The following is a 24997-nucleotide window of genomic DNA, read 5'->3' on the forward strand; positions in this document are numbered from 1 at the left end:
CCTGTAATCCTAGCTACTCAGGAGGTTGAGATATGAGGATCATGGTTCAAAACCAGACTGGGCATGAAAGTAGACTCTTATCGCCAATTAACCACCAGAAAACCAGAAGTGGCACTGTAGCTCAAAGTGGTAGAGCACTAACCTTTGAGCTGAAGAGCTCAGGGACAGTACCTAGACCCAGAGCTCAAGCTCCACAACTGACCAAAGGAAAAAAAAATCTATAGAGGGAAAAATTAATTCAGTTAGGTTAGGCAAGCAAATAATGGTACATCCATACCACTGAACAATATTCAGCAATAAAAAGGAGCAAATCATTAGCCAGGCCCCGTGGCTCATGTCTGTAATCCTAGCTTACTTGGAGGCTGAGATCTGAGGATCACAGTTCAAAGCCAGCCCGGGCACTAAAGTCCATGAGATTCTTATCTCTAACCACTAGAAAACCAGAAGTGGCATTGTGGCTCAAGGGGTAGAGTGGTAGCCTTGAGCTGAAGAACTCAGAGACAATACTCAGGCCCAGGTGTAGGGCAATAGCCTAGAGTTCAAGCCACAGACTGACCAAAAAAAAAAAAAAAAGAGCAAATCATTGACACAATAGCTTGGATGAATCTCCAGGAAGTTTTATTGAAGAATAAACAATTACAACCCCAAGATTATATACCAAATGATTCCATCTTTGAAACAGTCTTAAGTGACAGAAAAAGGTGAGGTTGGCATTTTGTTTGTTTTATGAGATTAGGGTCTTAGTATGTAGTGCAGGCTGACCTTTGACTCTGTATAGACCAAGTAGGCACTGGACTCACAAAATCCCACTCAGCTTCCCAAATGCTGGAATTACAGACATGAGCCACCATGAACTGCAATAAAATTTTTGAAATGGGTAATAGATTGGTAACTGCCAGAAGCTAGGGCCTTGAGTGTAGGAGAATCTAGAGGTGGGTATTGTGAAAAAAGAACTATACAAAGTTGATTTTTGTGTATAGTTTCATCTATATTCTTCCCACTAGTCCTTTGATGGCTGAGTGATTTGCGTATGATTTCCTTGCACCTGTGGCTGATCTTCCATCCCATCCTGTGAGTTTCTCTGGCACAGAGTTTCATCTGCAGTGTGGAAGCAGAGAATATAAAATTGCATTAAAAAGCCCAGCTCAGTGGCTCAAGCCTGTAATCCTACCTACTCAGTAGCTACTGAGATCTGAGGAATGAAGTTCAAAGCCAGCCCAGGCAGTAAAGAATGTGAGACTTTATCTCCATTTAATCTCTAGAAAATGGGAAATGGAGCTGTGGCTGAAGAGCTCAAGGATAGTGGTCAGTCCCAGAGTTCAAGCCCCATGACTCACCAAAATTTGCATAAAAATAGGCAGATGCTAGTGGCTCACATCTGTATTCCAGCTGCTCAGGAGACCGAGATGTGAGGATCAAGGCTCAAAGTCAAGCAGAAAAGCCCTGGAGGCTTATTTTTTTTCAGTTGTAGGGTTTTAACTTGGGGCCTGAGCACTGTCCCTAAACTCTTGCTCTAGGCTAACACTCTTACCAGTTTGAGCCACAGAACCACTTCCAGTTTTCTGGTGGTAATTAGAGATAAGACTCTCAGCTGGGCTGGTTTTGAACTGGGATCGTCAGATCTCATCCTCTTGAGTAGCTAGGATTACATGCGCTAGTGCCTGGCTTAAGCCTATTATCTCCAATTAACTAACAAAATAATCCAGAAGTAGAGTTCTGGCTCAAGTGGTAGAGTGTTAGCCTTGAGTACAAAAGCTCAAGGACAGTGCCCAGGCCCTGAGTTCAAGCCCCAGGACTGGTACAAAAAAAAAAAAAGAAAAAGAAAAGGACATAAAAATAAACACACAGAGAGACAAATGTAAATGTGAATTTAAGTAAAACTTGGGAATTCAAGTAAGATCATGGATTATATCAACAGCCAACCTTGTGCATCCACAGTTTCCAAACCCTCTGATTCAATCTGCCATGAGTGGGAAAATTGTTGGGAAAGACAAATTCTGTCTGTAGTAAACATATAGGTTATTTTAATCATTATTCCCTAGAAGTTTGGCATAGCAACATTTCACATAACATGACATTGTATCAGGCATTTCAAGTCATCTAGAGATGACAAGTTTGTAAGGGGTACACGTGGTTTCCATGCAAAGGTGATGGCATTTTCTATCAGGAACTTGGAGTTCTGCAGAGTCCTGGATCCAATGTACTGTGGATACCAAGAAACGACTCTACTTCATTTTTACAACCTGTTACTACCAGGGAAAATGGAGTAGAGTACAAAAGGGATTGATTGCTCTCAATTATTTCTTATAACAACATATAAATCTATAATAGCCCCAATAAACTCCTTGAATTAAAAAGAATATGGAGCCTAACTCTATAACCTAGGGGAAATATCCAGTGTAGTCCCCGTGATATAGCCTAGCCCACTTGACTCTTGATGACAGTCCAGAAGTGTTTTTTCTCTGAACAACTACAAGCCCAAGCCTGTTCCCTCTCCACAGCTGGAGTTCCACCTTCCTTTCCCTTGGGGGAGCCTGCACACTTCTGGGTGAGAAGTGAAGGGGCTCTGAAGTCGCTTTCCTCCCCTGGAAGTCACCATTCCAGGACAAATGGTTCTTAAGAGTTTCCCTGTCCCCCCTCCCCCTCCTTTTTTCTCTCCCCCCTCCTTTCCCCCTCCCTTCTTTCCTTTCCCTATCTCTGTCTTTCTCCTCTGTCTCTCAGTCTCCACTCTCCCCATCGCCCTTCCCCCCCCCTCTCCGCCAGCCCACCACAACTCACCAGAATTGGGGAATTGTTCTGGTGAAAACTTAATGCGGTGTACACATTGGAACACTTTGGAGGTTTCCCAAAGTGGTTTGCCTTGCTGAAACAGAGTTTCTCTATGTGTACAGTAATGATCATAGATGTAGATAAACTCTCTTACTAATAGTTACCTAAAGGCAGAGTAGGACTTTGGTTGTGGAAGGATTAAAAACAAAATGTCTTGGATTGGGGTGCATCTCATTGTTAGAATACTTCCTTAGTCCATTCAAGGCCATGGGCTAGGAATCAGGACCAGATGTTGCCATCTGCTTAACCTCTGGAAGTGGCTGTCCCTAGGGACACACACACACACACACACACACACACACACACACACACACACACACACACACACACCCAGTGTCACAGGCAGGGCATGCTGAGTTTTACTGCACACTGCTAAGGCAGCATCTGCTCTAGGCAGAGGAGGAGCTCAGGTTTTATTGTCATACAAACAAAAGTTAAGCCTATAATTTGGGGGGTTTTAGTGAAAATGACTGTAAATGTGTAGGATGCATGGTACAAGAAAGAACCTCACAAAGTCCAGAACACGTTGCCACTACCTCCTGTCAAGTGGAGCATGACTTCACAAGGACCCAGCCTCCTGCATCCCCTCCTCTTTAGCTGGCATTCAGCTGGAGATGGGGACATGGGTGCAACTGCCAGCTGAGAAAGTCACTGAGAACCTGAGGCCAAGTTATAAAGTCCTTAGTTGTTGTGTGTGTGTGTGTGTGTGTGTGTGTGTGTGTGTGTGTGTGTGTGTGTGTATCACATGTATAGGAACAGTTCTACTCATTTGTATTCTCTACTCATTCTAAGCTAAAAATCTCTGGTTAATACATTTAAAGAAAATTTCTTTTAATCAGATTCCAGCTAGATGAATCCCTAGCCTATTTAATATAAATTCTGATGGCATTTGTACAGTCTCAAGTCTCCTTCACGGTATATAGACACTAACTCCCACCATTTTCTTCCCTGCCCCCCCCCCGCACTTTCCCCTCTCACACATACACACACACACGCACACACACAGAGTCTAGCACATTAAAAGCCTTTAGAATGCATCTAACACTGTGTTTCCCCATCCACTCTTTGTTCTTCTATCTCTTTGTTCTTTTGCCAGCCCATGATCTCGGGCTGCATCCGTTTGTATGGGCCTGAGCGTGTGGAATGCAGACGGGTCCACAGCTGGCTGTAGGCACAAAACAGGAAAGGCAGAATCTTCCAACACCACCCTTGAGAAAAGTGGGCTCCTGGAAAGCCAGCTGGCAGTCTGGCAATTTGAGCACCACAACCTGAGGGTGCCAGACTCTCCTTGCCCTAGCATGATCCTTTTTCCTTTTTCCTTCCGTTTGAGCAGCCTAACAGAAGGAGCTGGGAGTGGGCTGAGAACCTGTTTGGGGCCCAGGGCCTCCAGGCCAGGCCTGAAAGGAGCCTCTGAGGCCTAGCTCTTCTGTACTAATGAGGTGTCCAAGTTGCAACCCGCTTTTGGCCTTGTCCACCCAATGGTTTTCATGGCTGGTTACAACTTGTTATAGTTATAAAATATATCTGTATTGCCTGTTTGTTCTCTAGCAGCTTGACAAAACATCCATGTTGCAAATTACATCCCAGCTACACCCTTGTCATTTATTAAAGGCTTTGGAGGCAAGCTTCACTCCCAGGCCTTAGCACGGTCCTGAGCCCAAAAGGCATTTGCTTTGAGCAGGCTCACTTGTCTCCTGCCAGTGTAACGTCTTTTTTGCTGTCTTCCAGGGACATTTCACCACTACCACCATCACCACCCACCCCGGCAGCTGAGTTTCTCCTTAACGTGAATAGAGGTTCCCTGCCCCCCAGGCCATCATTTTGCAATTAAGTTGTTCATAAAACCTAATGGGTCAGGAAACAGTTCAGTGGCAGATGAACAACAATCCCCAATGCAGAAATGACTCAGTCACGAGGCTCAGCATGCCAGATTTTAAAATAGCACTGTCCCCATCGGTTTTGGGTTTTAAGATTAGTTGTATGATAGACTTGTGTCTCAGTCCTCTTTATGACCTGTTTTAGCCAACTTGTTTTTGAATAAAGTAACATGGTTTTCACACTTGGGGCTGTACTGTACAGAGCCAGGCAAGTCATTTACGGGTTCCTAAAGAAGCCAGCTTTCCCTGAGCACTCCAGTGGGGGCCCAGAGCCTGGAAGAGTCTCTAAGACACAGGTGAATTCTGGGAAGGATCTTTGGGTCATTCAATCCCTTTACCGTGTGCTGTGTGTATGTGTTTGTGCACGTGCATGAGCACACACATACGTACAAGTATATGTGTGCTGCTGGGGACAAATCCAGGGCTTCATGTAAGCTACATCGGTACTCTACCATTGAACTACCTCCCCAACCCTGTATGATTTTTGTTTTTCTGCCAGATGAATGAGCATCCTTAAAGAATAAGGGTAGACACTAGTGGACTCTGGAATGCGATCTGGGTCTCCAACTCTGTTCTCTTTGGTTTGTCTCATGTTTAAAATAGGGTAACAGGGGCCGGGAGTTTGGCCTAGTGGTTAAAGTGCTTGCCTAGCATGCACGAAGACCCGGGTTCGATTCCTCGGTACCACATACATAGAAAAAAGCCGGAAGTGGTGCTGAGGCTCAAGTGGTAGAGCTCTAGCCTTGAGAAAGTCCAAGGACAGTGTTCAGGCCCTGAGCTCAAGCCCAGGACTGGCAAAAAAAAAAAAAAATAGGGTAACAGATCTTGTCTGCCTTCCAGACAGATCCATATTATTAGTGTAATCAAGATCATATAAACATTTGCAATCATCATGTCATATGTCCTTGAATGAATTACATATCTATTTACCTATTATTTCCTTCTTTTTGTAGTTGTTGTCAGTCATGGGACTTGTACACTAGGCCTGGGCACTGTCCCTGAGCTGTTCAGCTCAAGGCTACTGCTCTACTCCTTGAGCACAGCAGTTCCTCAGATCTCAGCCTCCTGAGTAGCTAGGATTACAGACCACCGAGCCCGGCTTCTGTTTACCATTTTAACTTTATATATTAAAATATTTATGAAGATGCCAGGCACCAGTGGCTCATATCTATAATCCTAGCTGCTCAGGAGGCTGAGATCTGAGGATCAAGATTAGAAGCTAGTCTGTGCAAGAGAGTTCATAAGACTATTGTATCCAATTAACCAGCAAAAGGCTAGAAGTAAAATAGTGGGTCAAATGGTAGAACACCAGCCTTGAGTGAAAAGGCTAAAGGATAGCACCCAGACCCCTCTGAGTTAAAGCCCCAGCACACACACAGACACACAGACACACACACACACACACACACACACACACACTCTAATCAAAATGCAAGCCATTCTTTCATATGCTCTAAAAAAAAAGCCCTGTGGGTAGAATCTAGTTGATGGGGAGGCGAAACGCCTCTGCTTTGGAAGCCTGCACTGGACATGTATGGTACATGAATTAGAGTTTATTACATTTTTCTCCTCTTACCATTGTAATTGCTTCAAGTTGTTTCTCTGCCTGCCGTTAGAGAGATTTGTGAGAGCAGATTGCCATGCCAGAATGATGTAAATGAAAGTCTGGATTAATGACCAGTGATGTCAAAACCTGAGAATGTGGATCGTACTTAGACCAAAGCAAAAGGCTGAGAAGAGTGTATTTCGCTAACATTACTAAAAAGACTTGGTGGGAATTTTTTTAAGATTAGTTGTATGTGATAGACTTGTGGCTCAGCACACTTTATGACCTGATCTAGCCAAATTGTTTTTGAATAAAGTAACATGGTTTTCACATTGGGCCTACACTATATGGAGCTGGGTGAGTCATTTGCGGGTTCCTAAAGAAGCCAGCTTTCCCTGAGCACTCCAGTGGGGGCCCAGAGCCTGGAAGAGTCTCTAAGCTCTGTGTGAATTCTGGGAAGGATCTTTGGGTCATTCAATCCCATTCCTTCTCTTTACAGAGGGGATAGAAAATGGAGGCTCTTAGCTGGGCATGCTCAGCTCATGCCTGTGATCCTAGCTATCTACTCGGGAGGTTGAGATCTGAGGATTGCAACCCAGGCAGGAAACTTACTTCCAATTAACCACAAATAAATAAGTAAATAAATCTGGAGGTGAAGCAGTGGCTCAAGTGGTAGAGGTCAGCGTTGAGTGAAAAAGCTAAAGGACAGCACCTAAGCTCTGACTTCAAGACCCAGTCCCAGAATAAGAAATGAAATGAAATGAAATAAAATGGACTTCCTTACCCCCAGCTCAAGGAGCTAGACAAGGATGTGGCTTTGTTACTTGGGAGCATTCTCAGCCTTCTGTCACCAGCTGAACTCTCTAACCTCCAGTGGTTTAACCTCCCACACACAACCATGAAAAGCTTGCTGTGCAGCCCGCAGGACCACAGACAACCTCACAGAACAGATCTGCCCGGGGTCACTCGTGTGCCACGGGCTTTGGGTTTGGGGTTTGTTTTTTTTTTAAGTTTAGTGATTGGAAACCAGGAAAATTCTTCGAGGGACCTCAGCAAACAGGCAGAAAAAGACCTCTTCTGGGACTGGAGCTTTTCTTTCCCAGCAGGGCCAGGCCTGGCGTGGTGTGTGGTTTCATGACAATGACTGTGTTTTTGATCAATGTCTAGTAAGAGTCCCACAGGCCTGAATCTGAACGGCTCTGAGTCAGGGAGCCCAGAGACTCAGCTGCCCTGGCTGGCCCAGGGGAAGTTTACTCTTCAGGCCTGTTCTGCCCTCCCCTGTGCTAGGCCTTCCTGAGTAGCTAGAACCACTGGCCCCCAGCTAGAGCCTGTCTCTTGAAGTAGGGGAGAAGGAAGAGATAACAGCCCTTCCTTTGGACAAGTGAGCTGTCTGCAGGTCAGGGCAAGAGGGGTAATTTGTGATTAATGAGTAAATCTCTTCATATCTTTCCCTTTCCCATGGCATTATTTCAATGAATAAAAGACCCCAGTTATTATTAAAAGGTAATGTAGTGTTCCAGTTAGGGTTTCCTTCATCCACGAACCTCAATATAGCAAGCAGTGTCCTCAGTCTTCCTTATAAAGCCGTGGAAGAGCTGGGCGCAGTGGCTCACGCCTGTAATCCTAGCTGCTCAGGAGGCTGAGGGTCAAGGTTCAAAGCCAGCCCGGGCACAAAAGGATCTGAGACTCTTATCTCCAATTAACCTCCAATAAGGGGAAGTCGGGCTACGTTCAAGGGTAAGGTGGTAGCCTCGAGCTGAAGAGCTCAGGGACAGCGCCCGGGCTGAGTTCAAGCCCCATGACCCCCTGCCACACACACACCAAAAAAAAAAAAAAAAAAGCCATGGGAGGTAATGCTCCTTCCTCTCAACACTTGGTGAATTAAACTCATATACATGAGTATTAACCACACTGCAGGAATTTGGGGATTTCATATAAAAACTGGGAATACTTAAGACCATTATTCAGCCATAACCAGCATTGCTCATCATTTCAGAGCTATGAGACTCAGGGTTAGAGGAGGGGTGAGTGAGGAGGCTGAAGGCTCTCCTTGCCATTCTCTTTAGGTTGATCCAGGCTTCTAGCTTCAGGATTCTTGTTCTGAGTATCCAGAGGAATGTCCCAGGAAGATTACTGCTATTATCAAAAGAGTTTCATGCAGGGAGGGCGTGGTGGCTCACACCTTTAATGCTGAGATCTGAGAATCACGGTTCAAAGCCAGCCTGAGCACTAAAGTCCGAGAGACTCTTACCGCCAATTAATCTCCAGAAAACGGGAAATAGCGCTGTGGTTCAAAAGGTAGGGCAGTAGCCTTAAGCTGAAGAGCTCAGGAACAATGCCCAGGCACAGAGTTCAAGTCCCACGACCGACCAAAAAAAAAAGTAAATGGATGCAAGGATGAATGGTTTAGGCAGATGGGTGAACGGAATGGATGGCTGTTTGTATCGATGGATGAATGAATTAACAGATAAAAGGCACTCAGTATATTCCTACTATGATCTTGTATTCATTTTTCATGGAACACATGCTAGGAACAGCATGCTGACACAACGGAGTTGTAGAGAAATGGCACTTTTTCCAACTTCATTGAAGGGTATCTCATCAGTGAGTTTTAAGGCATCTCTAAAGGCTGAGGAGCATTTTTTTTTCTGGTTAAGTTCCTTTGCGGTCTTTTGTTGGATGAATTTTCATTTCTGGTATATTTTATGTCTTATTTTATTATAGGCTTAATTCCTAGTCCATTTATGGTTTGTTGTTTGGGTTGATACAATGTTCCAGAACCTACAGAAGTGGCTCTATATAAAATCTACCTGGGCAAATTCCTTCCTTGCTTAGAGTTAGTCTTCTTTTCTGGGGAGGAGGGAGTCTTAGAGGTTGAATTTAGGGCCTGAGTGCTCTCCCTGAGCTTGTATTCCTTGAGGTTAGTTATTACTTGAGGTTACCACTTGAGCCACAGCTCTGGTTCCAACTTTTGGCGGTTAACTGGAGGTAGCAATCTCACTGAATTTCCTTTCAGGACTAGCTTTGAATCTCAATCCTCAGAGTTCAGCCTTCTAGTAGCTAGGATTACAAGTATGAACCAGCAGCACCTGGCTGGTTGCTTTCTTTTTACTGTGACTTTACATGGCTTTTCCTCTGTGCATGCATTGCAGGTTGATTCTGTTGGGTTTAAGCATTCCCTTCTTCTTTGTGAACAGCAAAGAAAACATCATTTTAGTTAAGAATTACAGAAATAGGCTGGACACTAGGATTAGAAGCTAGTAAGCTAGCCAGGTGCTGCTGAGACCTAAAGGATCAAAGTTTGAAGTTAGCCTAGGCAGAAAAAAGTAACCAGCAAAATCCAGGCTAAGGGCATGGATTAAGTGGTAGAGCACCAGCCATGACCATGAACAAACCAAAGCTCCATGCCCTATGTTCAAGAAAAAAACAACAACAGAGTAAGAGAAGCTGGGGATGGACTCAAATCAACTTGTTGAGTCACTGGGAATTGGGAGGTTATAGATGTGAAGCAGAATAGGGACACTCATGTCTTTTATGTGTGGAGATTTTCCTGGGATTCAGGTGTCACCTTTTTTCTCTTTCCAGTGGTTATCATAATAATTTCTGTTAGGGCCCTGGTAGTTGTATCCTTCCACAAATAGGATCCTAAGGCTGTATGACAGTAGCATCCATCTTAAGTCCAACCAGTCTCAGCAAGGCTCCTACCCCAGGGACTTCTAGCCTATAGGCTAGACACTAGAGCCCTCAATTAATTTTAATTATCTCCTTAGAAATCTGTCTTCAACTGTGTGGCACTGGTGGCTACTGAGGAGGCTAAAATCTGAGGATCAAGGTTCAAAGCCAGCCTGGGCACAAAAAGACCTGAGACTCTTATCTCCAATTAACCTCTAGAAAATGGGAAGTGGGGCTTGGCTCAAGGGTAGGGTGGTAGCCTTGAGCTGAAGAGCTCAGGGACAGTCGCCAGTACAAGTTCCAGCCCCATGAGCCACGAAAAAGAAAAAAGAAATTCTGTCTCCAAACATTCACATTAGAGTGAGGGTTTTAATATATGAACTGGGATAGGAAGGAATGAATGAGTCAGTCTATTACACATGACATCACAAAGTATTTCAAATGTGCTGACCTTCAAGAATTGTCCATCATCCTATGTGCAGGATTTGTGCAGCTGTCCTTTGGGGTTGAATGAATCTTAGGACCCATGAGTCCCTTTACATTGGAATATAAAATTTAGGCAAATGAATGGCAGAGGAAGGGTAGGCTAATACAGTCTTAATACTCAATGTATGTATATAAAAATGGAAACAGGGCTGGGCATGCTGGCTCACACCTGGAATCCTAGCTACTCAGGAGGCTGAGATCTGAGGATCACAGTTCAAAGACAGCCTGGGACTCTTATCTCCAATTAACCACTAGAAAACCAGAGCTGTGGCTCCAGGGGTAGGACAGTAGCCTTGAGCTAAAGAGCTCTGAGACAACATCCAGGCCCAGAGTTCAAGCTCCATGACCACAAAAAACAATAACAACAACAAAAAAACAGAACCAGGTAGTTTGAGGGGATAGGTAGGGTTGGGAGAAATTGGGGAGAATGATGAAAGGGATCATGTTGATAAAGATGGCGTATACTTACAAATTTATAGTTAAATTGTTATATATTAACTTGAAAACCCTTTGTACAACCACTTAAAGATAAAATGAAATTTATTTCTTTATAACAACTCATGAAAAAATGAAAAAAATGGGGCTAGGAGTTTAGCCTAGTGGTAGAGTGCTTGCCTAGCATACATGAATACCCAGGTTTGATTCCTCAGTACCACATACATAGAAAAGAGCTGGAAGTGGTGCTGTGGCTCAAGTGGTAGAGCTCTACCTTTGAGAAAAGTCCAAGGACAGTGCTGAGGCCCTGAGTTCAAGCCCCACGACTGGTAAAAAAAAAAAAAAGAAAAAATGAAAAAGCCACAGGGCACTGGCAGCTCATAACTGTAATTAGTTATTCAAGAGGCTTAGATTTGAAGAATGTGGTTCAAGCCAGCCTGGACAGGAATGTCCATGAGACTATTAACTCTAATTAACCACCACAAGACAGAAATAGAGCTATGGCTCAAGTGGTAGAGTGCTAACTGTGAGTGAAAAAGCTCAGAGGCAGCACCCAGGTTCTGAATTCAAGTCCCAGGACTGGTGTACTTACGTGCACACACACAGACACACATATATCCATATATGCATACATACACAGATAGATAGATAGATAGATAGATAGATAGATAGATAGATAGACAGACAGATAGATAGATAGATGCTGGGTACCAGTAATTCACATCTATAATCTTCTCTATTTAGACCTGAGGATCACTGTTCAGAGCCAGTACAGGCAGGAAAGTCCAGGAGACTCTTATCTCCAATTAGCCAGAAAGTGAAAAAGTGAAACTGTGGCTAAAGTGGTAGAGATCCAGCCTGAAGCAAAAACCCTAAGGGACAGCATCTAGGCTCAGAATTCAAGTCCTAATATGAGCACTCATGTGCACACACACACACACACACACACACACACACACACACACACACACAGCTGTGTATGGTATAGCTAATGCTGACAAACAGTGTACAAGCAGGCAGGGATGCAGGATCGTCTTGTGTGAAATGAAAGCCACTGTCACCAGTGTGTCCTCTTCTTCCTCTCCTGTCATAGGCCGTTTGTCACAGCAATTGATGCCCAGCATCCAGGGCAGAGTACCAATTATTATCTTCTTCTGTCTGTGCTCAGGTAGAGCTTGCATGTCCAGTTGTGAGGACATGTATTGACTTGGGATGAACATAAACATATCTGTCCTTCACTCAACCATAGCCCTGAGCTATTAGGAAACCTGCCCTTCTGTACCCAGAGAAGGTGTGTGACCCCTAGGGTGAGTGGGAGACCTTGGAAAAATGTACAATATCACAAGAATGGGATTGGATCTGTTGTTCTCTTATACATATGTTTCCATTATAACAAGTGACTTTCCATGTCTATTGTTAATTACCAATTTCTTACTCTGTGAAGAAAATCTGCCACACCCAGCAACTCAGAAGATGTTTTCCCTTTTGGGTTGATCATTTGAAAAGTTCTAAAACCAAGAACTAGTAAGATTTCACTTTCATGTCAATTTTTCTTCTCATACTGGGCATATAGAAGCCACGATGACATCATATCCATCAAATGAGTATAGGGTTGTCCCAGTTACAAAAATAGTTTGTTTAAAAAAAATCCTCCAAATTGGGAGATCTTCACTAGCCATATCACAGACAAGGGCCTCATATGTAAAATATACTTAGTTCTTAATAAAGACCCCAAACACAATAAATTAAAGAAAGTTTGGACAAATTGGACTGTATTAAACTGCAGAGCTTCTGTATGGCAAAGGACATAGCTAGCAAGTTACATAGAAAGCCCACAGAATGGGAGAAGGTCTTCACTAGCCATACAACAAAGGCCTCATATCTAAAGTATATCTACAGCTAAAAACATTGAATCTCTCCAAAAGAATTCTTCAAAGAAACAACCATCCCATTAAAAGATGGGCTAAAGACTTAAAGAGACTTCTCTGAAGAAGAAATAAGAATGGCCTTAGACACATGAAGAAATGCTCAACATCTCTGGTCATAAAAGAAATGCAAATCAAAACAACCCTAAGATTCCACCTCACTCCAGTTAGAATGGCCAGGATCAAGAAATCTAATAACAACAGATGCTGTTGGTGGGAGTGTAAACTCATTCAATCCCTATGGAAAGTAGTATGGCGATTCCTCAAAAGACTAAACATAGAGCTCCACTATGACCCAGCAATTTCTCTCCTTGGCATTTACCCAAATGTCCAGAAACAAGTACATACTCAAATATACTTGGAACTCAAAAAATTAAGTCACCCCAAAACAAACCCTCAAAGAAACAATCACTCCATTAAAAGGTGGGCTAAAGACTTAAAGAGAGATGTATCTGAAGAGGAAATATGAATGGCCAATAGACATATAAAGAAATGATCGACATCGCTGGCCATAAAAGAAATTCAAATCAAAACAGCTTTGAGATTCCGCCTCACCCCAGTTAGAATGGCCATGATCAAGAAATCTAATATCATGAGATGCTGGCGGGGATGTGGCTAGAAGGGAATGCTAATGGTATAGCCACTCTGGAAAGCAGTATATCGATTCCTCAAAAAACTAAACATAGAGCTCCCCTATGCCCAGCAATCCCATTTCTGGGCATTTAACCAAATGTCCACAAACAAGACCATACTAAAACTACTAGTATAACCATGTTCATTGCAGCATTATTTACCATAGCTAAGATATGGAGTGAACCCAGATGCCCCTCAGTAGATGAATGGATCAAGAAAATGTGATTACACATACACACACACACGCACACACACACACACACACACACACACACACACACACACACACAATGGAATTCTATGTTCCATCAGAAAGAATGACATCATCAGGGGCCAGGAACGTGGCCTAGTGGTAGAGTGGTTGCCTAGCATGCACAAAGCCCTGGGTTCAATTCCTCAGAACCACGTACACAGAAAAAAAGTCAGAAGTCTGTTATGGCTCAAGGGGTAGAGCATTAGCTTTGAGAAAAAAAATAAAAACCCGGGAACAGTGCTCAGGCCCTGAGTTCAAGCTTCAAGACTGGGGGAGGGAGGGACGGCGGGGAGAATGACAAAATCATATTCAATAAAGTAAGCCAGAACCACAGAAACATAGACTACCATGGTTTCCCTCATTTGTAATAATTAGTATATGCCTAGGATTTTCTTTTTTTTTTTTTTGCCAGTCCTGGGCTTGAGGTCAGGGCCTGAGCACTGTCCTTGGACTTTCTCAAGGCTAGAGCTCTACCACTTGAGCCTCAGCACCACTTCCAGCTTTTTCTATATATGTGGTACCAAGGAATCGAACCCGGGTCTTCATGCATGCTAGGCAAGCACTTTAACCACTAGGCCAAGTTCCTGGCCCGCCTAGGATTTTCTTAACAAAAGATCACAATTGCTCCATTGCTTTGCACATATGACCATATAAGATGATGCTAAGCAAAATGAACTCCAGGATGTGGAAACAAGAGGTTTTTCTTTGTAGTAGTTGTTTTCAATGTACTAAATGAAATTATTTCTCTTTTCTTTTGTTGTCCCCCCTATGGTTTATTCCCTGTTGGCGCTGTATCTGATCTTGGTACCTAGTGTATTGTATATATGTGAATTTGAATTAGGGAAGGGAAGGGGAACAATAAATGGTGAGACAAAAGGGTAAATGAATGTAGCAGTGATACATACAAGACAATATGTTGAAAATGAACTCTACAACTTTGGGGGGGGAGAAAAACATGGGAGGAGGGTAACAATTTTCAACAAGAAATAGACTCATTACCTTACATATGTAACTGTAACCCCTCTGTACATCATTCTGACAATAAAATTAAATTAAAAAAAATCCTCCAAACCCCAATAGGGAAAGAAGTAAAACTCTCCCTCTTTGATATGTTCCTGTATTTAAAGAACCCTACAGGCTCCTCTCCCAAGTTATACGCTGATCCTAAACCTTTGCAAATAGCAGGGATAAAATGAACACACGCAAACCAGTAGCTTTGGCGCAGATTGGTTGGGTGGGTCGTTGGGACAGCGTTGTCCCTTAGCTCGTCAAAGGCACCTCTTCACTGCAGAACAGTGGCAGCGCGGTGGGCCAAGAAATGGCCTGATATTCCGGCTTTGGGTGAGAGAAAAATGGCCCAAACCAAGCCCCATCGCTACAGGCCTGGCTCTTGGAGAGAAATCTTGGAGAGCCTGGCTCTTGGAGAGAAATCCACCGAGCTTCTCATGAGGGAGCTACCTTTCCCAGGATTTTAAAACAGACCTGAGGTTTCAGAGTGCTGCCATGGGGGGGTTCAGGAGGCTAGTGAAGCATAGGGGTCTGTTTGAAGATAGCAGGCTGGGTGCCATCCACGCCAAGAGAGTCACCGTCATACCCAAAGACATTCAGTTGGCTGACGGGATACGGGCAGAGTGAGCTTAAGTGAAGGCAGTGTTTATGGCGTTTTGTAATAAATTCTGTGAAATACTTGGGTTTAGTTTGTGACTTATTTTTGTAAGAATTTGTTTATAATATGTTGCATTTGTACTTAAGTCATTCCTTCTTTCACTCGGGATGAATGGGAAAGTGACTTCACAGACGTCAGTGGTGCCCACTGGGCTCAGGAGTGACAAGTTGCTAATATGCAGAAGGGCTGGGTGATACTTCTTCTCATGATGCATGCTTCTGTATGTTCATGACGAGTTAGGTAGCTATTAAGGTACTAGAATTGATAAATGTGTACAGGGTCTTTTGGCAATAAAACTGGTTAAGACTTGATCCAAGTGTTTAACAATTGGTTAACTGGTTATGACTTGACCAAGTGTTTAACAGCGGTGATAGAATGTGGGCTTTTTCAAGGGTGAAGATACAAGTCTTAACCACAGTGTAACTTACAATATCCTTAAAAAAAAAAAGTAAAACCTGGCAGCTAGAGAATACACTATGTGCATTTATAATAGCTATTTTATATATTGCAGTGTCAAAACTTTTAAATTAAATGTTTTACATCACAAGTGGTGGGGGAGTCTTGTCATTAAGGTGTGTATAATTTAGAGTCCAGTTGGTTTTCTCCTAACTAGACTGCTGTCTGCATATTAATACCTGGCATAAGTCCTCATTCTACCACATGCTAACTAACTCTCTAGCTAGTAATGCAAACACTAACAGAGATTTTTATTTTAAGGGCTCTAGAATAAAAGTTACTCACACCAGCATCATCTGTTATTAATCTAAGCTAGTTAGCGCAGCTTTCCATTGTGTTGTGATTGATTTTATAACTAGGCCTAGGTTTTTTTTCCCCCCTTAGAGGAAATAATACCACGGTTTGTTCTTTTCCTAGTGGAGTTTAGTGTGAACTTGAATGGGGGAGGAGCATTGCAGATGCAGCTAGTTAGCCCCATGCTGACCCAAGATGGTGTTTGGTTAGGTTACTTCTGCTTACTGTCCTAGGAAAACCCCTTTTCTAGAGATGGTCTTCCAGATTCATCCTATTGAACTTCTTAGGTCAATTATATATGTTGACTAAACTTACAAATAAACTTGTTTGTCCAAAAAAAAAATCCCCAAAAAGTAGCTTTTCTGTATGCCAATAATCAGAAAACCAAGACTGAAGTCAAGAAAGCAACTCCATTTACAATAGCCTCAAAAAAATACCTAGTAATTAACCAAATATGTAAAGAACCTCTATGATTAAAAAAAACTTTGAAAATCTGTAAAAGGAAATTAAAGCAGATTTAAGAAAATGAAAATACCTTCCATGCTCCTAGATCGGAAGGATTAAATCACAAAAATGGCAATACTATCAAAAATTATCTACAGATTCAATGCAGTACCCATCAAAATTCCAACAGCATTCTTCAATGATATAGAGAAAATAACCCCAAAATTCATATGGAGTAACAGAAGACCCCAAATAATGAAAACAATCCTTAGCAGGAAGGACAGTGCTGGAAGAATATCAATATAAACTTCTAACTTTATTACAAGGTTATACTACTAGTAATAATAATTTTAACCCCCCCTTTTTTCTTCTTTTTTTTCTCTTTTTCTTTTTTCTTTCCCTATGGTTTATCCTCCGTCGTTGCTTTATCCCACTTTGGTACCTGGTGCATCGTACATACACTGATTTACTTATTGAAATCAGGGAAGAGAAGGGAAAAAACAAGAGGATGAGTCAAATAACAAAGGAAGAACTGATGTAACAGAGACAATATATTGGAGATGAACTCTACAACCCGGATGGGAAAGGGAGGAAAAGTGGGAGAAAACATGAGAAGGAGTAACAATGTTCAAGAAGTAAGATACCCAGTACCATACAAGTGTAACTGTGAACCCACTATACTATGACAATAAAAAATTTATTTAAAAAAAAAACAGCTTGGTACTGGCACAAAAATAGAACTGAGGACCAATGAAATAGAATAGAAGGGGCCTTATTTGTAGAGTGCTTGCCTAGCTTGCATGAAGCCTCAGAGAAACATAGGTTGTATGGTTTCCCTCATTAATAGTCATTAGAATGTGCCTATAAATCTATAAGTAAACACAATGGATGGTAAAAGACTTAAAAAAACTTACACTTGGACATGATAAACAGAACTCACAACATTCACACAGTGAGAACAAAGGAGGCTATTCTTAAGGGAGGATCACAAGGGCTTAATAGCTATGAACATATATGATCATATAAGATGATATTTATCAAAATGAATGCAAGAAATGGAAATGAGGTTTTAGTTATTTTGGTTTTTGTTATTGTTTTAGTTGGTTTTTTTTCCTTCGTCATTGTTTTTTATTTCTGTACCTTTGTCTTGCTTGTAAGTTTATCTGTTTGGGGAACAGTAAAGGGGAGCACAGAAATGGTGGGATAAAGGGTAAACAAATGCAGTAGTGATGCTCACTAGACACTGTGTTGAAAATGAATCATACAACTTGGGGGGGTCAGAGAGTCAGGAGGAAAGATAAAATCTGGAGAAAATAGGGGCAGTGACGCTGCTCAAAAAGATGTGTACTTATTACCTGATATATAAAACTGTTACCCCCTTTACATCATCTTTACAATAAAAATTTTTTAAAAATAGAAAAAAACCCAAGCACATGATAATCACCATTGCTAGATGGAAACTTGGAGGAAGATTTTTAATTAAATGTTACCCCCCAAATAAATAGTCTTGCTGCAAGAAGATTTTCATTCTTGTATTCAGAGACAGGTGTCTTGCTAAAACGACTGCTCTCCTATTAATTTTTTCACAGCAGAGACATGGTTGCCTTTGAAAAATCTCCTTACTATAACAGCATTATCCAACAAGAAGAAACAGTGAGTACTGAGTAAAACAGAACTATTATCATTCCAGCAATATTCCATCATTCCTTAAGTAGGTGCCACTGTTTTTCTGTGTGTGTCCTTGTGTGGGTAAGGTCTTACCAATCACCTGTGACTTTTTGAATTTCCACTATGACCAAGCACTGTGCAGGAACAGATATGGCTCCTGTCCTTGGGAACGTCCTACTTAGCTACAAATTCGATGCTTAACAATATATTTTAAGTTATAATTAAAAGGAAAGCCAGTGCAAGTGGCTACAGCCTATAATCCTAACTACTCAAGAGGCTGTGATATGAGAATCGTAATTCAAAACCAACCAGGCAGGAAAGTCAGAGAGACTCATCTCCAACACCCAAAAGCTGGAAGTAGAGTTATGGCTAAAATAAGTAGAACATTAGACCTAAGCAAAAAAAAAAAGCAAGAAAACACCTCAGGGACAGCACTCAAGTCTCGAGTTCAAGACCTGGGATTGGCACACAGGCTGCTAGCAATAAATCTTCCTGAAAGTATCTCTACATTACCGTATCTTACTCATATACAGTAAGAATAATATAAAAGTAATCTTTTCTATATTATATATAATATCACTCTTAGAATTAGGATACTAGGGTAATTAGTAACTAATCCATTGTGTTGTAAGTTGAATTTTTCTTTATTGGGCAAAACAATATGATAGTACTGAGACATTGTCTTAGTTCAGGGTGCTATGACAAAATATAGTGACAAAATGCTATAAGCTTATACAACAGATTTGTTCCTCATGGCTCTAGGGGCTGGAGTTCGAGGCCAGTGAGTCAGCATGGCCGGGGTCTGGTGAGATCCTCTTTTGTACCCAAAACATGCACCCAAAAGATGGCCACCACCTGGTGTTGTGTTTTAGGTGGCATCCTCTAGCCACTGCTGGCCCCTCCCGACCTTTTCCAGATACCATCATACCAGGACTGATGGATGACCTGCGAAATGTAGAGGCAGCGGGGAGGCTGTGGTGGGCCAGAGTCATGAGTAAGGGCATTACAGGAAAGGCAACCTGTATTTATTTCCTCCTCTCCTATAACAAATTAGCATAAAGTCAGTGGCTTAAAATAACACAAACTGCCAGGCACCAGTGGCTCCTGGCTGGAATTCTAGCTATTCAGGAGGCTGACATCTGAGGACTGAGGTTTGAAGCCAACCTGGGCAGAAAAGTCTGTGAGACTCTTTATCTCCTAATCAGCAAAAAGCCTGAGGTAGAGGTATGACTCCATTAGTAAAGCACCAGCTTTAAGCAAATTAAAAGGCTAAGCAAGAGCACAAAGCTATGAGTTCAGACCCCCATATTGGCTTGCACGCATGTGCCCGCACAAGCGCGCGAGCACACACACACACACACACACACACACACACACACACACACAACAATAATACAAACTGATTATGTGGCAGTTCTTGCCAGGCTAAGCTCCGGGTGTCTTCAGGCAGTGGAGGAGAATCTGTCTCGTTCCCTTCCCAGCTTCTAGGGGCCACCCACACGTCTTGGCTCATGACATCTTATTCCATCTTTAAAGCCAGCAAAGGCAGATGGAGTCCTTTTCATGCTGTCTTCCCTCTGGTTCTCAGCAGCTGAGAAAGATCACATGTTTTTAATGACCTCTGTTTCTCTATCCCAGGGCCCTTAACTGGCTTCCTTCTGCCAACTCCCCAAGGCCATGTAAGATAATACAGTTCAGGCTTGTGCATGCCCTTGGGTGCCATTAATCTGCCACAGGCACTGTCCTTGAGCTGATCCTGGAAGGTATCACTGGGCTTATTTCATCTTGGGGGTGTTACTTCTGTTACAGCAGAGGTGATCCTACAGAGACAGTGAGGAGCTAGGTGTGAGAATGTGGGAAGCTTTGAAGCGAGAGGAGAGGTGGAGGTCCAGATGGTGCAGGGATGATTGACGTCAGACTGAGGAATTTGGATTTCAGCCAAGAGACTATTGAACATCATGGAGGCATCCCATAAAGGAGAATGGCTGGGTATATTTGCTTTGGGGATATATTTCTAGAAAGCCTGTGCTTTAGGATAGGGAAAGGCGATGGGGGGGTGGAGCGGAGAAAAAGAAAACAACAAAAAAAACCCCCAGGATACTCAGGATAATTGATGGAGCAACACAGGAGAGACAGATGGTGGCTAGCGTAGCACAGATTGTAGGAAGCTATCTCCATGCCGTCTTCAGAGGCCGATATATAATGTCTTGTATCAGAATGCTTACAATAAGCCAGATGCTGGTGGCTTATGAATCTAATCCCAACTGCTCAGGAGGCTGAGATCTGAGGATGAGGTTCAAAGCTAGCCTAAACAGGAAAGTCTTTGCATCTCTTATCTCCCATTAACCACCACAAATCTGGAAGTGGTGCTGCAGCTCCAAGTGGTAGAGTGCTAGCCTTGAGCAGAAAAGCTCAGGGACAGAACCCAGGCCCTGAGTTCAAGTCCAAGGACCAACCAAAAAAGAAAGCTCATAAGGAGGAAAGGCTTGCTTGGGCTCACCATTTGGGGGGATTTAGTCCATAATCCACTGATCCCATTGCTTTGGTGCCCGTGATGGAGCATGGTGGGGCAAAGCTAATTCACTTTATAACTGCAACATGAAAAAAGCGAGAGGAAGAAGAAGAGACCAGCGTCCATCCTTGGGTGGTATGCCCTAAAGTGGTCTACAGATCTCCCACGAAGCCCTTCCTCTTAAAATTCACCACCTCCCAATCATGCCACAGATTGGGAATCAAGGCTTTAATAGCTGGGTCTTTGTGAAATAACATGTAACATCCGATCTATAGCACATATGCTCACTAAAGATTGAATAAATGGTCGTTTTTTAAGCGCATTTTGGGGAATCTATTGACTCAAATTATATCCAGTATCCCTGGAGCCTCTACACAGAATTCTTTACCTTTTTCTTTGTTCTTTGCTGACTTGTTTCTCTAGCGCAGGAAACACTCCAATTGCTTCCGGAATACCCTCTCCTGCTGAGCACCTCCTGCGGGGACTCAAACTTCAGTAGCTCAGTGCCATCCGATTATTTGTGTCCTTAAGAAACTATTGAAGCCATGAAGCGATATGGCTTCGGGAATGACAAAGCAGTAGGAGAGAGCACTGATAGCCAAGTGGCATCGCTGTCTATACCTTCCACCTCCCCAGATGGCAGCAGTGGGGTTGATAGTGGGAGGGACTAGCTCAGAATTAACACAGAAAGCCCTGGAGCATCCCACAGGCCCTCTGTAACAGAATTACTTAGGGTCAGGCCTGTGAACTCTAGAGGTTAAGCCCCTCCTCCTTCCTGATCATTAACCCATATCTGGCCTGTACCCTGTGCCAGAGAGAAAAGCCATTGCCAAACAACCCCCAATGAAGCCAGTGTGCCATAGGGTCCTGAAGATGGCATCCTTGGCAAAAGCGCTTAAGCTGTCCAATTTCAGTGTGCTTCTACCTAAGTGTGTATTTAGGGCACCCTGAGTTTATCTCCAGGGGCAGTTTCAGTTTGACATTGCTATGATGTTATGTGTAATGTCATCTTTCCAGGGAGAGGGTCCATTGCTGGCCTCACACCCTCAGTGGGGTTCAGAACCCCCAAAGTGCTCAGAAGTATAGATAGGGTGTGATCCCAGGACCCCTGAGTCTCGGTGTGACAGAGTTTGTCATAAGGGGTCATTGTAAGCCTGAAGTGGGGTACAATGTGGTGGTTACTGGCATAGCTCTTCTCCTTAAGGGTAGTGGACACAGCTGTGGAAGTAGCTGCCCTGCCCTGGAGAGCCCTGCAGACAGGACACCTGGAAACCCACAGAAGCAGAGTGCATCTAGCAGAGTAGCTAAGTTTCACTGCATGCATGAGAACTGGGAAAGCCAGGAATTTGGTTCTGACCATAACAGGTGTGACATCAGGATGGAGAAGACCGTTGGTGTGGAGAGAGAACAACAGTCACATTTCATTACGGTGGGCTTTGCATTTCAATGTTCCATTTGTAGGAATTATTTCATACCACTCTACTGCAAAGGAAACTATTCCCAGTCTAGGAATATCCTGAAGAAATCGTTCATTCGTTTTTATTTTCCTCTGTGGATGTGTGCACACTGATACTAGGGCTTGAACTGGAGGGTCTGAGCACTGTCTCTAAGCTGTTTCCCTCAAGGCTGGCACTCTGCCACTTGAGCCACAGCTCTACTTTAGCTTAATGCTGGTTAATTAGAAATGAGGAAAGGGGGAAAAAATGAGAATCTCCTGTACTTTTCTGTGCAGAGCAACTTCAAATCAAGACTCGCAGAGCTCAGCCTCCTAAGTAGCTAGGATTTAGAGGTGAGAGACACAGGTTCCTGGATAGAAATCAGTTTAAGTATAACCTTTCTTTAAATCAGGAGTTAGCCAGCCTCCTCCTTGCTTCAGAGGATGCTGTGAGGACATGCAGGAAGGAATGTTGCATAATCTTTTTCCTTCCTTCCTATCCTGTAATTTGTTCCTATAAAGGATACCATGCCCCCCTCATTTTCTTTGTTGCCTATGGCCCCGGGGTTTCTGATATAAACAAACATCTTTATATCAACGCATGATGATTCAGATAGAATATAGTTTTATTTTAAAGAGCAGCAATTGGGCTGGAGTATAACCTAGTGACAGAGTGCTTGCCTAGCATGTACAAGGCCCTGGGTTCCATTCCTCAATACCACATCACAGAAAAAGCTGGAAGTGGTACAAGAGGAAGAGTGCTAGCCTTGAGCAGAGAGTGTCTAAGGACAGTGCTTTGGTCCTGAGTTCAAGCCCCAGGACTGGCCAAAAAAAATAGAACAGCAATCATATGGATAATGTACAAATATATCTAGGACATGAAGTTAGCTATAGGTAATATTTTTTTCTTAGACAGTGCTGTACATCACTGAATCCTAATACATGTCCTCCATAGTGATATGTCTGGGTAATATATTAATCCTGTCTCTCATAGCCACAGCTTATAGAATTATAGAAAAGCTTAACATCCTTTAGAATGGAATGAGGGAAAAGTTTCAAGAACACACTCAGAACAGTGGTTAAAAGAGAGTACTCTTTTAACTTATAGTAGTCACGTTGTCATGACTTAATTTAGAAAACACAGTTTATTTTAAAGTAATAATCATCCATGGTGTAAATGATTTCTAGTGTGAAAATCGTACTCCACTAAAGACAAGTCCAGTTGAACCTCCTCAGCTGGAATTCAGAAGATGTCCATTTTGGGAACAAGAACTGGCCAAGAAATACTCCTACACAGTGGTAGGCGAGTCTCTGGGTAACAGGGTGGGGTGGGAACAGCTGTCTGTGCCATGCTGGGTGTGTGGACAGCAGGTGTTGACCCCTTGTTTTGCCCATGGTCATGTCTGAGCTTCCTGGGGTGGGGTGGTAATTTTGGCATCTTCTCAGAGTTGCAAGGGCCATGGTTCCTTCTGGAACTTGGTCAGGAAATTCAGGTCTGCCCTACACCTCTGGGATGGAATTTCTAGAAACTGTGACTGGGAAATGGTGGGGAGGTGAATTAGAGTTTAGGAAAATAGGTGTCAAAAGTTGATGGCTTTTGTAAGTTGACAAGTTAAGATATCAAAATGAGAGTCACATGAGCTATACATCAACATGATGTGCTTTCCCGAGTGGAACTAAAACTCAGTGAGGCCCCAGTGGAGAACTTACCTACCATAATACTGCAATTGCCCAGAGCTAGGGGCCCACACGTATAATCCTAGCTACTCAGGAGCCTGAGCTCTGAGGACTGTGGTCAAAGACAGCCCAGGCAGGAAAATCCATGAGATTTCTATAGCCAGTTAACCAGCATGAAAGCTGGACGTAGAGTGTGGCTCACGTTGAATGAAACAGCCAAGGGAGAATGTGAGGCCCCGAATTTAAGCCCCAGTACCAGCACAAAAATAAAATAGATAGCCAGTGGATCACACCTACAATCCTAGCTACTCAGGAGGCTGGCATCTGGAGATTGTGGTTCAAGGCTAGCCTGGGCAAGAAAGTCCATGAGACTCTTATCTCCAATTAACTACCAAAAAAAGCTGGAAGTAGAACTGTGGCTCTAGTGGTAGCCTTGAATTAAAAAGCTCCAGGACAGATTCCAGATCCTTAGTTCAAGCCCCAAGACTGGGGGCTTGAATAATAAAGAAATAACAAAATAAAATGATTTTAGAAAAATTGCAATACAGGGCTGGGAGTTTGTTCTAGAGGTAAGAGTGCTAGCCTAGCATGCATGAGGACCCAGGTTCGTTTCCTTGGTACCACATATATAGAAAAAGCCATAAGTGCCGGGCACAATGGGTCATGCCTGTAATCCTAGCTACTCAGGAGGCTGAGATCTGAGGATCAAGGTTCAAAGCCAGCCCAGGCACAAAAGGACCTGAGACTCTTGTCTCCAATTAACCTCTAGAAAACAGAAAGTGGGGAAAAAGGAAAAAGGTGGTAGCCTTGAGCTGAAGAGTACAAGAACATCGCCCAGGCCAACTTCAAGCCCCATGACCCCCCAGAAAAGAAAGAAAAAGAAAAAGAAAGAAAGAAGGATGGAAGGAAGGAAGGAAGGAAGGAAGGAAGGAAGGAAGGAAGGAAGGAAAGAAAGAAAAAGGAAAAAAAAAAGAAAAATTGCAATAGATGGTCTGATCGCTTGTAGCAAGGTCTTGGAGAATGAATGCATTCTTGGTTGTTGCTAAAAGCAGACCTAATTTCCATGGCTTTTCCTAGATGCTCTTGCTTGCGGATGAATATTGTAACTACTGTCAAGACATTTTACACAATGTGAGGAATCAAGAACTGGAGAGGGTAGGTTTCTGTCTACAGATCCTAAGCCACTTTC

The 24997-nt window shown here is 43.0% G+C and overlaps 1 protein-coding gene across 1 annotated transcript in view; it reads left to right on the forward strand.

The window, feature by feature from the left end:
• Nucleotides 1–24997, forward strand: part of Rfx8 (regulatory factor X8) — an 82839-nt gene that overhangs the window by 34086 nt on the left and 23756 nt on the right. Inside the window, exons 5-7 of the mRNA XM_090336087.1 lie at nt 18106–18169; nt 23320–23430; nt 24886–24963. Coding sequence (XP_090192213.1) covers nt 18106–18169; nt 23320–23430; nt 24886–24963 — 253 coding nt within the window. The remainder of the gene's footprint in view (nt 1–18105; nt 18170–23319; nt 23431–24885; nt 24964–24997) is intronic.

This window comes from Megascapheus bottae, chromosome 7 (genome assembly GCF_031878675.1).
Source record: "Megascapheus bottae isolate mThoBot1 chromosome 7, mThoBot2.hap1, whole genome shotgun sequence".
NCBI classification, from domain to species: domain Eukaryota; kingdom Metazoa; phylum Chordata; class Mammalia; order Rodentia; family Geomyidae; genus Megascapheus; species Megascapheus bottae.